At 35.3% G+C, this 13,097-nt stretch overlaps 1 protein-coding gene across 5 annotated transcripts in view; it reads right to left on the bottom strand.

The window, feature by feature from the left end:
• LOC105448505 overlaps positions 1-13,097 on the bottom strand; it is a 51,590-nt gene that overhangs the window by 3,048 nt on the left and 35,445 nt on the right. For 4 of the 5 annotated variants that reach the window (XM_011687140.1, XM_011687141.1, XM_011687143.1 and 1 more), the window contains exons 15-25: positions 12,500-12,626; positions 12,141-12,393; positions 10,665-10,780; positions 8,214-8,352; positions 7,195-7,329; positions 6,966-7,116; positions 6,250-6,377; positions 6,032-6,169; positions 5,361-5,512; positions 4,800-5,163; positions 2,481-4,051 (exon numbers count right to left, since the gene is read on the bottom strand). In XM_011687140.1, coding sequence (XP_011685442.1) covers positions 2,481-4,051; positions 4,800-5,163; positions 5,361-5,512; positions 6,032-6,169; positions 6,250-6,377; positions 6,966-7,116; positions 7,195-7,329; positions 8,214-8,352; positions 10,665-10,780; positions 12,141-12,393; positions 12,500-12,626 — 3,274 coding nt within the window. The remainder of the gene's footprint in view (positions 1-2,480; positions 4,052-4,799; positions 5,164-5,360; positions 5,513-6,031; positions 6,170-6,249; positions 6,378-6,965; positions 7,117-7,194; positions 7,330-8,213; positions 8,353-10,664; positions 10,781-12,140; positions 12,394-12,499; positions 12,627-13,097) is intronic. The other variant, XM_011687144.1, reaches the window with a different exon arrangement.

The raw sequence follows: 13,097 nt of genomic DNA, 5'->3' as shown, positions 1-13,097 counted from the left end.
AACAGGGTTTACAGCTTTCGGAAGTAATGAATCTTTCTCTTTAATTTGCTTTTTTAGTTGAGACGTTGTACGATTTTTTTTCTACCGAGTTATTCAACATTGAAGCAAAAAAGACCATTTTTTGCTTTTAATGTTGAATAACTTGATGAAAAAAAATCGTACAACGACTCACAAAAAAAGCAAATTAAAGGTAAAGATTCACTCTTTCGAAAGCTGTAAACTGCATTTGCATGCGATTTTTTATTCGCGCCATGGAACTTGTCAAAGTTCGTAAAAAATTTTGAGATTCGTCGGGTCTCCCTTTCTATTCGTGTAATTCCATGAAAGATCAGTAGAATCGTTTTCTCAAGTACCGATTTGGAAAGTAGAGATTTCAAGCTGTAAAATGCTTTTTTGAACATCTCGATATGATCATTTTTGACGAAATTGCTCTATCTTGAAGTTTGCCTATTTTTAGAGGCTAGAACAGGTGATCCTTTAATTTTTTGGACCAGTGTATTTTAATTTTTGCATCGAAAAGTAAAAATATGTGGAGAAATGTTTCAAATAAAAGTTATACGGTCTGAAGGGGGATAAATAATAGTAAAAATAATTTCAAAAAAACAATAAATTTTTCAAGGTCATGTGGAGTACCATCATGTTTTTATATGGAATTATATAATTTGTTTACATAGTATGATTCCTTTTTTTTATTCTATTCTTTTTTTTATTCTACGTATAAAAGGATTAAATATAAAACTGTCGAAAATTCAATAGTTTACAAGATATTTTATATTTTATTATGCCATATTTCGACATAAAATATAAAACATCTTTATATGATCTTGAAAAATTGATTTTTTTCGAAAACTATTTTTACCATTTATCCCACTTTAGTATAACTTTTACTTGAAACATTTTTCTGCATCTTTTACACTTTTCGAGATATTTCGATGCAAAAGTTAAAATGTATACATAGCTTAAGGTAACTTACATTACAGATTGTCAAGTCCTCTGATGAGCTCTGATGAGAAAGAATTAAGGCTTAAGTAGTATCGAAACATATTTTTATAAAAACAAAGAGAAATTCGCAGATATAGTTCAACAAAGTAATAAAATCAACAATTGCTTTTTTCTGTTCAAAATGTGAAAAAAAATTTCCTGGATATTAGCTAGGACAACTTTATCTACATTTTTCGGATTCACAGCACAGTGAAATTCAGTAAACAAAAAGATGAACTCAACGTTCCCCGTGTGTTTCCCAAATTGCGTAAAATGCATGAACTCCTTAAAGAATTATTAATTTTTTATAGAAAAATTGTCATTTTTAAACTGTTAACTTTGTGAAAAAAATTATACAACAATCTTCCTGGAATCATGTTAAATGAAAACATCCTTTTTCTTAATTAAACTTTTACTTTCATTTCCATAAGTTACCGATGTGAATCTGGCACCCAACTTTATAAAAATTAAAAATTATTAGTGCAGCGCGAGTGTACTTGTTTGTACTGCTCGTTATTTTGTTTGTATCTCAAATGAAACAAAGAAAAATGATTAAAAAAATGATCAGCACTCACTATTCAAATTTCAATAATGCCATTCGAAAGAGCTCGAGTATCATCCATTTTTTAAATCGTTTGTACCTCAATCGGACCGGAAATACAGGCATATCAAAAGATATACAAAAGGTATTTTGGTCAATTTTTTAAATAATAGATATCCGAAAGCAACAACCGCCATTCGAAAGAACACGATTAGCACCCGTTTGTACTTCTTTTTAAATCTTTTGTATTGTATCTCAATCGGACAGGAAGTACAGGTTTCTCGTATAAGTGCTACTTCCGATCCGATTGAGGTACAAATAGGGTGCTAATCGTGCTCTTTCGAATGGCGCTTGTTGCTTTTGGATATCTCAAAAATTGACCAAAATACCTCTTGTACGTCTTTTGAAAAGCTTTATTTCCGGTCCGATTAAGATATGAACGATTTGAAAGGTGATACAAAAAAGTACAAACAATGCTCTTTCGAATGGCATTATTGAAATTTGAATAGTTTTTACTTGCGTGCTGATCATTTTTCTTTATAACTTTTTTTGTTTCCTTATTTGAGATACAAACAAAATAACGAGCGGTATAACTACTATAAACGAGTACAAACGAAGTACAATCGCGCTGTACTAATAATTTTTAATTTTTATAAAGTTGGGTGTCAGGTTCACATCGGTCTGGAGTATTACTCTTCCAGTATGGTCTATTCCGTCTATTTGAATTTTTTGAATTTTGAATTTTTAGGTATTCTTCACTATTTTTATGAAAAAAATTTTTTGTACATTTTCGTAAACTAGAGTCTTTATATTGTATTGTATTCGTTTTTTTTAAAGTATATATGAAAAATAGATCCATTTTAATTATGAACGACCATAATATTCTAATGTACCTTCTTTCTATATATGTGTAAATATAATTTTTTTTTTTTAAGAAAAATATTTAAATTATATTAACCTCGGGTACGTTTCGAATATTCCTCACTGCCGGTCCGACGCTGCTGCCGCTACTGCTACTTCTACTGGCGGGTATCCTGCTGACGCCAATCTGACGAGGACTCGGTCGTCTCTTGTCGGCCGCATCTTTCGGCGGCTGCGGATTACTCGATGAACTGTTCTTTCTCAGATCATTGGTCAACGCTCGGATGGCCGAGGTGTAGCTCCGCAGATGCGCGTGATTCGCGGCCAGATTCCGCACCGTGTTCACAGACGTCGCGCTGTTCAACGAGCTCCGCGAACTGCGCAAGCTGCTTCTAGAACCGGAACGTTGCACCTCGCCTCTCGACATTCCCGTATCGTTCAATGGGGCAACGTTAGAGGTTCTCTTCAGAGACTCGGTCTTCCTCAACGCGGAGGACTCGCGCTTTACGCTCGCAGTGCGCTTCGGCAAGAAGCTGGATTTTTCTGATGCGCTCCTCGCGGCCATCTTCTTGTCGAATGTCTTACCGGCGGCGGAAGTCGGCATCAGTAACTTGTCGACGGATGATCTTCGACCATCCATGTTATCGTCCACCGTAATGGCGCTACGTCGACGCTGTTCGCCACCGTAGCCACCCAGTTCCGCCGGCGAGCATCGCGTCGAGTCGTGAGTGTCCGTCTCGTAATTGCCCGAGGACGTCTCCTGGCTCAAGGTCTCCGACACGAGGCTCTGCGTCTCTTCGAAGCCCTCGTCGTTCAACTCCTGATCCCTGCTCTTGCCGGACGACGGCGGTGACGATGTCACACTTATGTCAGGGATGAATCGGCTGCGGAACGTGGAGTTCTGTCGAGTCGTCGATCGATCGCCGCGTGGATCTTCCGCGGATCCGATATCCTTTTCGAGCTCTCTCGTGTCCCCGATGGACTTTAGATCCGCGCGCTTCTCCTCTTCTACGATCTTGGGCGTGTCGTTCTGTTCGGTCTTCCGATCTCGCGGCGAGCTTCCGTCGTTTCGCGGAAAGCCGTTGACGACTTCTTGGTCCTGGTTCACTTGACTGGGTGGGTTGCTGGTCAAACGAACTGCTTCCTTCACCTGGCTCGGATCGATCATGCTCCGATGACGCTCGCGACTCGTCACTGCCCGCTCGGTGAGCACCGTGATAGGCTCGCGCGGTCGCGACTCCTGCATCACCGGGCTCAACACGGTATTGGTCACCGCTACTACCGGCGGCGGTTGGCTGACCGGAAGTCGCGAGCTCCTGTGGCCCATTGTCGTCGACGTAGCTGTTGTTGACGCGGGGTGCGACAGATGCTGAAGGTCTTCACCAGAACGTGCGATCTCTGCTAACGCAGCATCAATGTCGCGCGACGACGACGAAGAGGTGTCACGCCGCTTCAGCTTGTCCTGCCAGACGCGTAGCATAGCGTCCGTGTCCTCGTGGCGGGTCTCCTCATTGGCCAAGTAGAGGGTGTTAGGTCGCTGCACCGTTGACTTATTATCGTAAACCAATTCGAGATTCGACACGTCCGATTTATCCTTGTCTCCCGTAGGATCTTGAGTTTTCTTATACCTGCGAGTTCGTCGTGTCGCCGAGTATCTATCAAAGTTACCTGGAAATTGAGATATATTATTTTACTAGTAGAAATTAATAATAATAATAAATAATAAATAAATAAATATTTTGTAAGGAATTTTTTAAATTATAATTTATAATTTATATAATTTTTATAGGTGTCAGTTGATACTAAATAATGAAATTAAAAAGAAATTACATAATTAGTAGAAATGGATAATGCGGGGATTTTTTTGTTTATGCTCAAATAGAACATAGAAGCCAAATAATGTCACAATGACGTCCTTATATGAGATATATATACATATACATATATAATTTGACTTCATAAATGATATCATTGTAATTTTTGTGTTCTACCTATTGATTAAAAAGACACAGGAGAGAGTGCATGGTTCTGAACAAGTGGACGGAAGTGACTATACAGTATACATATACAAAAGTGGTCGGTCAAGATGACCGTTCAAAGGGAGTAAGACCCAAAGAAAAAAAAATTTCAATCATAGACAATAGAGCAATAGAGCTCGGGGGTTTTTACCCCCCACTTTAGTGGAAACCATCAAAAAAAGTGGCCAGTCAAGATGACTACCATGACGTAGTTCCGTTCGCGGATCAGCCTACCCCCAATACCGATACATTCCTTCTTGTGTCTTTTTTACTCAATAGTTCTACCTGAGTATATCCTTCGTTTATTTCTAATCAGGCTATATAGCCTCTGGTGAAGGCGGTAGCCATATTACAAGAAGAAAAAGAGAAAAAGAAGTTTATTTCTAACTTGTGCTTACCAACACTGAGATCTGTGCTAACCCCGATTGGTTTCGATATCGCGGTCTTTGTTTCTCGATTTTGGAGGGAGCTGCTACAACGTTCCCTCTTGCAGGGTTCTTTCTCCACGGGTTTTACTTCTTTCGGCGGACTGAACAATCGTCTGGTTGCTGGTGGTGTCTCGATGTTGTCCGAATCGATCTCGATCTTATCGCTGACTCTTTCTTCGTCCGTGGCCTTTCTGCCGAGTTTGGAGAATCGCCGGGTCGCCGGCGCTTGCGTTCCGGTATACGGCTGCCGGAGGTAGATCGTCAACTCGTCCTGGGTATCTAAATTTATCGCGTCACTGATCTTGTTCTTCTTCCTGTCCTCTTCTCTAATTGCCTATAAATGTATCATGACATAACTTAATTTTTGAAAATTTTTTAATTTGTATGGAAAGTATTTGATTATCTTTTTATCAAAACTCTACTTAGAAAAGTTAAAAGTTATCTTACCATTCTCTTGCTTACGAATTATTATGTTTATTTGGTATACTAAATGCTAATTATGCTTGATAAATTGATTTTATTCACATTTACCTGCAGAGTGCTCGGCATTAGAGCGCTCTCTGTGCTGGGTCTCGATCTATATCTACGGGAATAACGCGGATCAGCCTCTTCCGTACTATTTGGAACGTTCAAGCTCGACTTTCGCCAGGGAGACTTGTCCTGGGACGACAGCGGTTGAGCTTCTGGAATAAATGTTTGCTTTAATTGTCAATCGTATCGATTGCTATGGATTTCGTGGTAAAATTTTTGTTTTAAATTCTTCATAGAATTCTTCATATTTTTCAGAATTTTTCAGAATTTTTTACAATTTTTGTATAATTTTCTAACTTTTTAAGGAATTTTTAGGAAATTTCTTAAATTTTTTAATATAAATTGGAGCATTTTTTATACATATATTTAGAATGAAGTTTATATCTTTAGAAGATCTACATCTTTTCTAGATTCTTTAATGTAAATTCTAAAATATAAAATTTTTAAGATTTCTCACTGTAATTTCAGAAGAAAATTTATAAAATCTATGAAGTTTAAGATATTTTTTTAAATCTTTTGAAATTTAAAATATGAAAAATTCTTAAAAATATAAAAGATGAGAATTTTGTCACCAGAGTTGTCATTTTGGTTCAATTGCAATTATTATATTATAATAATGTTTACAGTGACGTCATAATAAAAAATACAATAAATTTATAATTTGTGCGTACCTTCAATGGCCTCCATCGTGCGCATCACGTCTGTTTTCTCAACGGACGGTCGCCAGTCGTAAACTTCGGAGAATCCTCTTCCTTCCAGCATAGTTTGATCTTCTGCCAGGGTATTCATCGGGCTCTTGCCTTCACTTTCTGCAATCGGATATGTCTCATGTTGGAAAGCTTGGCATTAAAAAAATTATTTCGATATTTGTGAAAAGTAAGCTGCTCACCCGAGTCTTCGAAGGATCGTCGGTTTGCTTGATGCAGTTGCTTCGCTCTTCTCTGGAGTTGCTCGCCCGCACGATCTTCTTTCTCGTTTTCCGACAGCCATGCCTCAATCTTCTGTCGCCAGGCTTTCCTGATTTCCACCAAAGATAAATTAATTGAGCTTTACGAAAAATTTTTTTTTATTAAATTTTTATTTGTTTTCTTTGTATGTATATCTATCTTTTATATATTATATTTATATCTTTGTGAGAGAGCTAAGAAATTCAAGAAAAAGAAGAATGAGAGAGAACACGAAAAAGATATATATAGTAGAAGAATAGATAACAGACTATAAGGAAAGGGGGAGAGGAATGTAAGTATATGTAGCTCGGAATCTGGCAAGATTTCTGATATATTTGTAACAAAATTAGATATTAATAAATATAGAGTTAAGTATTAACAAATTTATGGCTGTGATAATTTGATAAATTAAGATGAGCTGCAGGTATCAAAAATTTTCAAGTAGCTGTTAGAGTTAAATATTAATTGGAGGATAGATGTGTGTGGTTAAGTTCAGATTGTCCAAAGGTCCCTTCTTGGCATATAAACTGAGAAGTAAATAAAAATATTATATATCTATCATCTATTCCTTCCGTAAATGTGCGTTCCTTTATTTTGAATCAGATATAAGAACGCAATTCAGAGAGCTGTCGAATTGATACATATTATATTGTCTTACCCAGTTGGCTTCGCTTCCTCCTCTTGCAGGAATGGTTTACTTTCCGCGAGAGGAGACGGCGAGCTCGGTCGTTCCCGATCTCCCGAAAAATCGGCGTTTAACAGATCCCCTCTTCGCGATTGTCCGCGAGCTCTCCGCGCCCACGATCGATCTTCGATGTTTTTCAAAAGAAATTTAATTTCTTTTTACAATAATATCACTGTAAAACATATTAAGTATTATTAAATACCTAAACTTCCCCATGATTTTCTCTCTCGTGTATTATCCTGTCCGGAGGTTCGTAAGAAGTCCATCAGATTTCCGTCGTCATCCTCGCAGGGTATTCTACTTCTGCGCCGACGAAGCGTGCCGTTAGGCGTGATATCTGTTAAGTAAAATCTGTTAAGTAAATTGAGTAGAAAGAAAGTAATATTTTGTCAGGGAATGGAAAGTTACTTTTTAAAAGAAACTAGTTACTGTTATCGTTACCGAGTTAAAAACTTGTTATCGTTATTAGTTATTAATTTTTAAATACTAGTAACTCGTTATCATTACCGTTATTTAAAAAGTAACAACTCGTTACTTGTTCGTTACTTTTTTAATGCTGAAGATCAGTTTAAATAATTAAAATTTTTTTAAATATTAATAAAAGCATTATATTAATAAAAGCAATACAATAACGGCACTAGACTGATATATAAAAATATACAACTAGAAAAAGAAAAGACATTTCAGAGTGAATTTGTACACATCAATTCTACGCGCCAATTAAATTTTTGATTTTGAAACGTAATTCGGCTGATATTTTTCACAATAAATTTTTCAAAGTATTTTAAGATGCTTATTAACGTAAATATCTTATTCTTGTTAATTTTATTTGTGATATTGATTGACTTATGGCATTCTTAAGATGTCATAAACCAATCACAGAGCTACATTAATATTTTAAGACATTATTTAAAACAGTCTTAAAATAAGAGGAAACTATGAATATACTAGCTGAAGATTAAGTATATGAAAATTTTGTCACAAATACAAAAAGTAACGATAAAAGTAATTGTATAATTCGTTACCGTTATCGAGAAAATGTAACTACGTTATCGTTACAGTTACCAAAAAAAAGAATAACGCTGTTACCAATCTGTTACAAAAAAAAGTAACTGTAACGGTAATGGCATTACAAGTAACAAATTACTTTCAATCCCTGTATTTCGTATTATTCAAAAGATTTTCAATTTCGCAGCTTTTTTAAACATTGCGGCATGATACCTGGTGAATATGTGTCTTCTTTGGTAGATTGTTGATCGGGACCGCCGGAACACGATCCTAAACGACGTCGGATGCTCGGCGATCCAATGACGGAGACGTCTTCGTCCGACGTGACACCGCTATTCTGCAACCTTCTTATCTACAAACATCGTCGAAGACTTTTTTACTCTGATTCTATTATTTTGATTATACTTAAAATATATTTATACAAATATAAAATTATATTTATATTATAACACAGAGAAAGATTATAATAAAAACTTATAAACAGTAATAAATTGATCTGGATCGCATAAGTGAATGAATTTGAGAGCCTCTTCGACGGTCGGGATTGAATCTTGGTGCTTAATAATATTTCGATATGAATTCTAAATTCATTATTTAGCCTTTTACGTAAACAGTTTATATGTATACCTTTTAGCAAACATTTTCCTTTCATAGTCTGTTTGACAAGAGCATGTACGGTGAAACTTTTTTTTAAAAACCGTTAAAGAGGAGATTCGAATACGAGTAGATAGCGAGATCCTTCCCCTAAGACGTTTTGTATAGAAAGTCTTAGTTATCGTTCGACCTTGGTCACAGAAGGGCATATTTCGTCATGAGTGCCGCGTTACGAAGCCGTGTTTCTGTGTTTGCATTTGAAAGGATCGAAAATGTCATACATAGCGGCTGCTAAATACATGAAGAAGTCAAAGATATCTGTCAGTAAATAGGTGAAACGCTATTCCGAAGTAAAAAATGTCGATCTGCCAAATCGTGACTCCATGCAAACAACGAAGAAAAAGGAGGACAAAATGATTTTACGGGTACTCGAGAAGAATTCTTATCTATCATTACGTGGTGAGCAAGCGATTTTGCATAAAAAGGGTCTAAATGTGTCATGTGATACTATAAGAAGACGTTTACTGGCTCATGAAGTAAAATTTCGCAGCACACTAAAGACACTGTTATTGTCCGAAAAACGCACCAAAAAGAGATTCACTTGGGCGAAGGAAAATTGATTGGGACAATGTAATTTTTTTTGGACCAAGTTTTTTGTTTGGACACGTTCTTCACTCATATCATAGTGTGCCCACGCAAATAAATTCGTCTAGCAAACCGTCAAACACCCGGTAAAGGTACACGTTTGACGAGGTGTGATAAAAAAATACGGTGAATGTTAATATCAAAAGAAACCTATTACGTTAAAAGATAAATGACAATTTGTCTCTTTCAAAATACTCCCCTTGCTTCTAATACACTTATCCCAATCATTCTTGCAACTTGCTAAAACAATAATCAATTCAAGGCATCGAGGCAGTCACGACAACGCAACTAAAGACACTTATGAAAGAGGACTTCCGGTATTGCTTTAGCAAGTGGCAAGAACGATTGAGATAAGTGTATTAGAAGCGAGGAGGAGTATTTTGAAGGAAAAAAATTTTCCATTGATTTTTTCCATTGATAGAGACGCTATTTTCCAGATTATGCTATTAAATTAGTAGAAAGCATGCCTCGGAGAGCCCAGTCAATTATTGATAATAGAGGTGACTGGACAACTTATTACTAATAAAGCATCACAGTCTATATCATGCAGTATATCATGTGTATTTTTTTTCAATCTATTATCTTAAATAATTTTCGCCGTACACGCTCTTGTCAAACAAACTGTATACCGCTTATTATGATAAATATTATCACATGCTTGGGTAGTCGAATTAATAAGATGCCTTCCCAGGTTCAAGGAGGTTCCAGGGTCAAACCCTGACTGAGGCAAATATTTTTCTAAGGCAATATTCGCAGTATTTTAATAAAATGCTTGTTCGCATCAAATTATTAAACATTGAAGATCAATTTAATTGTGATCTCACTATTCCAGTTTCAGCTTATGATTGCGTTGCAAGTCCGACATTAATTTGCGCGCAGTTTAAAAAAATTAAATAATGGATTTAAAATTCAATAGAAATATTATTAAGCATCAAGATCCAGCCTCGACCGTAGAAGACGCTCTCAAATTTATTTATTATAATAAAATTGATCAAGACATTCGATTATTTCATATAATATATTCGCGCTTTTTATTATACTAGGATTGGCTGTGTTCAGCAGAGAAAGCAGCTTTGCTATTGTTGTGAAATTCTTCAACATGATTGGTTTTTGCCCTTAATTCTTCATGGATCTAAATGTATAAACCAATCATATTAAGGAATTTTACAACAGTTGTAAAGAAAAGTAAGTTTTCTAGTAAATCTGAAACAAAAGTGGACAAAGTGCGTATAATAAAAGTTTTTGTAAACGATCACAAATAACGGAATTGTCTGTTACAATAAATTTTATAATTCATGGACTCTATTATCTGAAAATATTTAATCGTGTTTTATTTAGTGTCACTATTTTTTCACAAAACATTTTTCTCGTGCTAGATATTACAAGTAGACGCTAAATAAATGATAAATAGATGACAGATTTTACCTTGGCCTCTCCGCGGCTATAATTTCTCTGAGGTAAACCGGTGTGGAAATCGAAAAGCCCATAGTCCATCAAGTTAGATTCAGATTCCGAGCCCGGGATCTCCGCTTGATTGCTCACTGCGTATTTAATAAATACGAATCTTACGCATCAATCGCCAAGAGAAATCAAAAGCCAAGAGAAAAAGAAAGGAGTTCTCTTAAAGAAAGTCGAGATTTATCTACTTTTGGGACCATTTCGATGTATATATACAGGGTGTTCGAAAAGTGTGGCAATCCCTTAATATTTCGGAACTAAGCGTTTTTGAAAAAAATGTTTTAGACAAAAGTTGTAGGACTTAAAAGAATCTATTTAATGATTTTATTCGTTTGACTTTGGGTGACATCGCCAAGGTAAAGGTCACATTAATTTTTTTTTATAAAACACCCTATTTTTGATTCCAAAATTTAATAACTGGTGTCAAAAGCTTTTCAGAGCATTATAATAAAATATTTTTTGATTAAGTAAATATCGAGTTATAAAGCTTGAAAGTTACAGTTTTGGCATTAGCATTATCCAAGGTGTTCGAACAATGATTAAAACCAGCTAAAAGGTTGTTGCTTTTATTTTTATTTTTGAAAATTATTTTTATGTTTTGAAAAAAAGAGAAGAAACCTCCAATGACCTTGACATATATTAATCCTTCACATATATTGAACAATATTCAAAAGATTTTAGCCATTGTTCGGACATCTTGGATAATGCTATAATGGCAGTATTGTAACTTTCAAGCTTCATAATTCGAAATTTACTTAAAAAAATACAAACAAAAAATACTTTATCAAAGTGCTTTGAAAAGCTTTTGACACCATATATTAGATCAAAAATAGGGTGTTCCATTTAAAAAAATTAATGTGATCTTTATCTGACCTTGGCAATGCCACTCAAGGTCAAACGGATAAAATCATTAAATAGATTTTTTTAAGCCCTACAACTTTTGTCTAAAACATTTTTCTCAAAAACGCTAGTTTCCGAAATATTAAGAGATTGCCATACTTTTCGGACATCTTGCAATATGTATAGCACCTTTGCCTTATTACATTTTTGTTAGTGTAGTTTTGCATTTCACGAGTTTAATTTTTGAGCAGCAAAGTTTTTTTGTAAATCGCCCTTACAGAAATTTAATTGCAAGTATTAAATGTAAGTATTAAATTGGTTAGTGATTAATTACTTACTTTTGAATTTTAAAAGATTAATTACTTATTTTTGAGTTTTAAAAACACTGTTATTAGTGTATTATATAATACAATATTTATAATACATAATATAATAATATGTATTTATAATACAATTAATACAATATTAAATTCCTCTAAAGGCGATTTACGAAAAAGCTTTGCTGCTCAAAAATTAAACTCGTGAAACGCAAAACTGTACTAACAAAAATGTAATATAGCATCATTTTGTTCCTTTTTTTTGTGAGGATACGCATACACTCACGCAGTCGTTTTCTTGCCAGCAATTGCTCCTCGCGCTGTTTGCGACGCGCCAGGACCTGCTCCTCTTGGATGCGGCGTCTCTCATTCTCCGCGACTGCCTGGTTGAACTTCTGGCAGAACTGATGGAATATCCTGAAGCACTCTTCGATCTTAAATGTGTTTGTGTCCTCGCAGAAGAATTCTGCGAGAGATCGTCTCACTCCTTCGAGCTCCTCCATATCCCTCTTCAATTGTGCCATTTCTCGCTCGGCCATCTGCGGATCAAGCAAGAGTTTCGTTTATTTTTATTTTTACTGCTCTTTCTAAAAAAATTGATCCTATATTGTATATATCTATGAGATTAGTCGTCATGTTTGTTACTTGAAGAAACTGTGCCATCTGCTCCTGTATGTCGTCTTCGGTCGAAGAGAGCTGAATTTGATTTTTGATCTTTTTAATCTTCGTATCCAAGCTGTTAAATTCGTTCGTCAGTTGTTCGATCGTTGTCCTTAGAAAAAAATATCTACTATGAGAATAACATTTCTTTTACGATTATTATATATGTATATATAATGAGGGGTGATAAGAAAAATACGATAAATGTTGAAATAAAAAGAAACTTACATTAAAAGACAAATGACAATTTTTTTCTTTCAAAATACTGCCCCTCCCTTCTAATACATTTATCTCAATCGTTCTTGCCACTTGCTAAAGCAGTACCGGAAGTCCTCTTTCATAAGTGTCTTTAGTTGCACTGTCGTGGCTACCTCGATGTCTTGAATTGATTATTGCTTTAGCAAATGGCAAGAACAATTGGGATAAGTGTATTAAAAGCAAGGAGAGTATTTTGAAAGGGAAAAATTGTCATTTATTTTTTAACGTAATAGGTTTCTTTTGATATTAATATTCACTGTATTTTTTTTTATCATACCTCGTATATGTGTATATACATATATACACACATATATATATATATATA

This window comes from Wasmannia auropunctata, unplaced genomic scaffold (assembly GCF_000956235.1).
Source record: "Wasmannia auropunctata unplaced genomic scaffold, wasmannia.A_1.0 LD336085.1, whole genome shotgun sequence".
NCBI classification, from domain to species: Eukaryota; Metazoa; Arthropoda; class Insecta; order Hymenoptera; family Formicidae; genus Wasmannia; species Wasmannia auropunctata.
The sequence above is the reverse complement of the archived record's forward strand: the minus strand, read 5'-3'. Positions and strand labels throughout refer to the sequence as shown.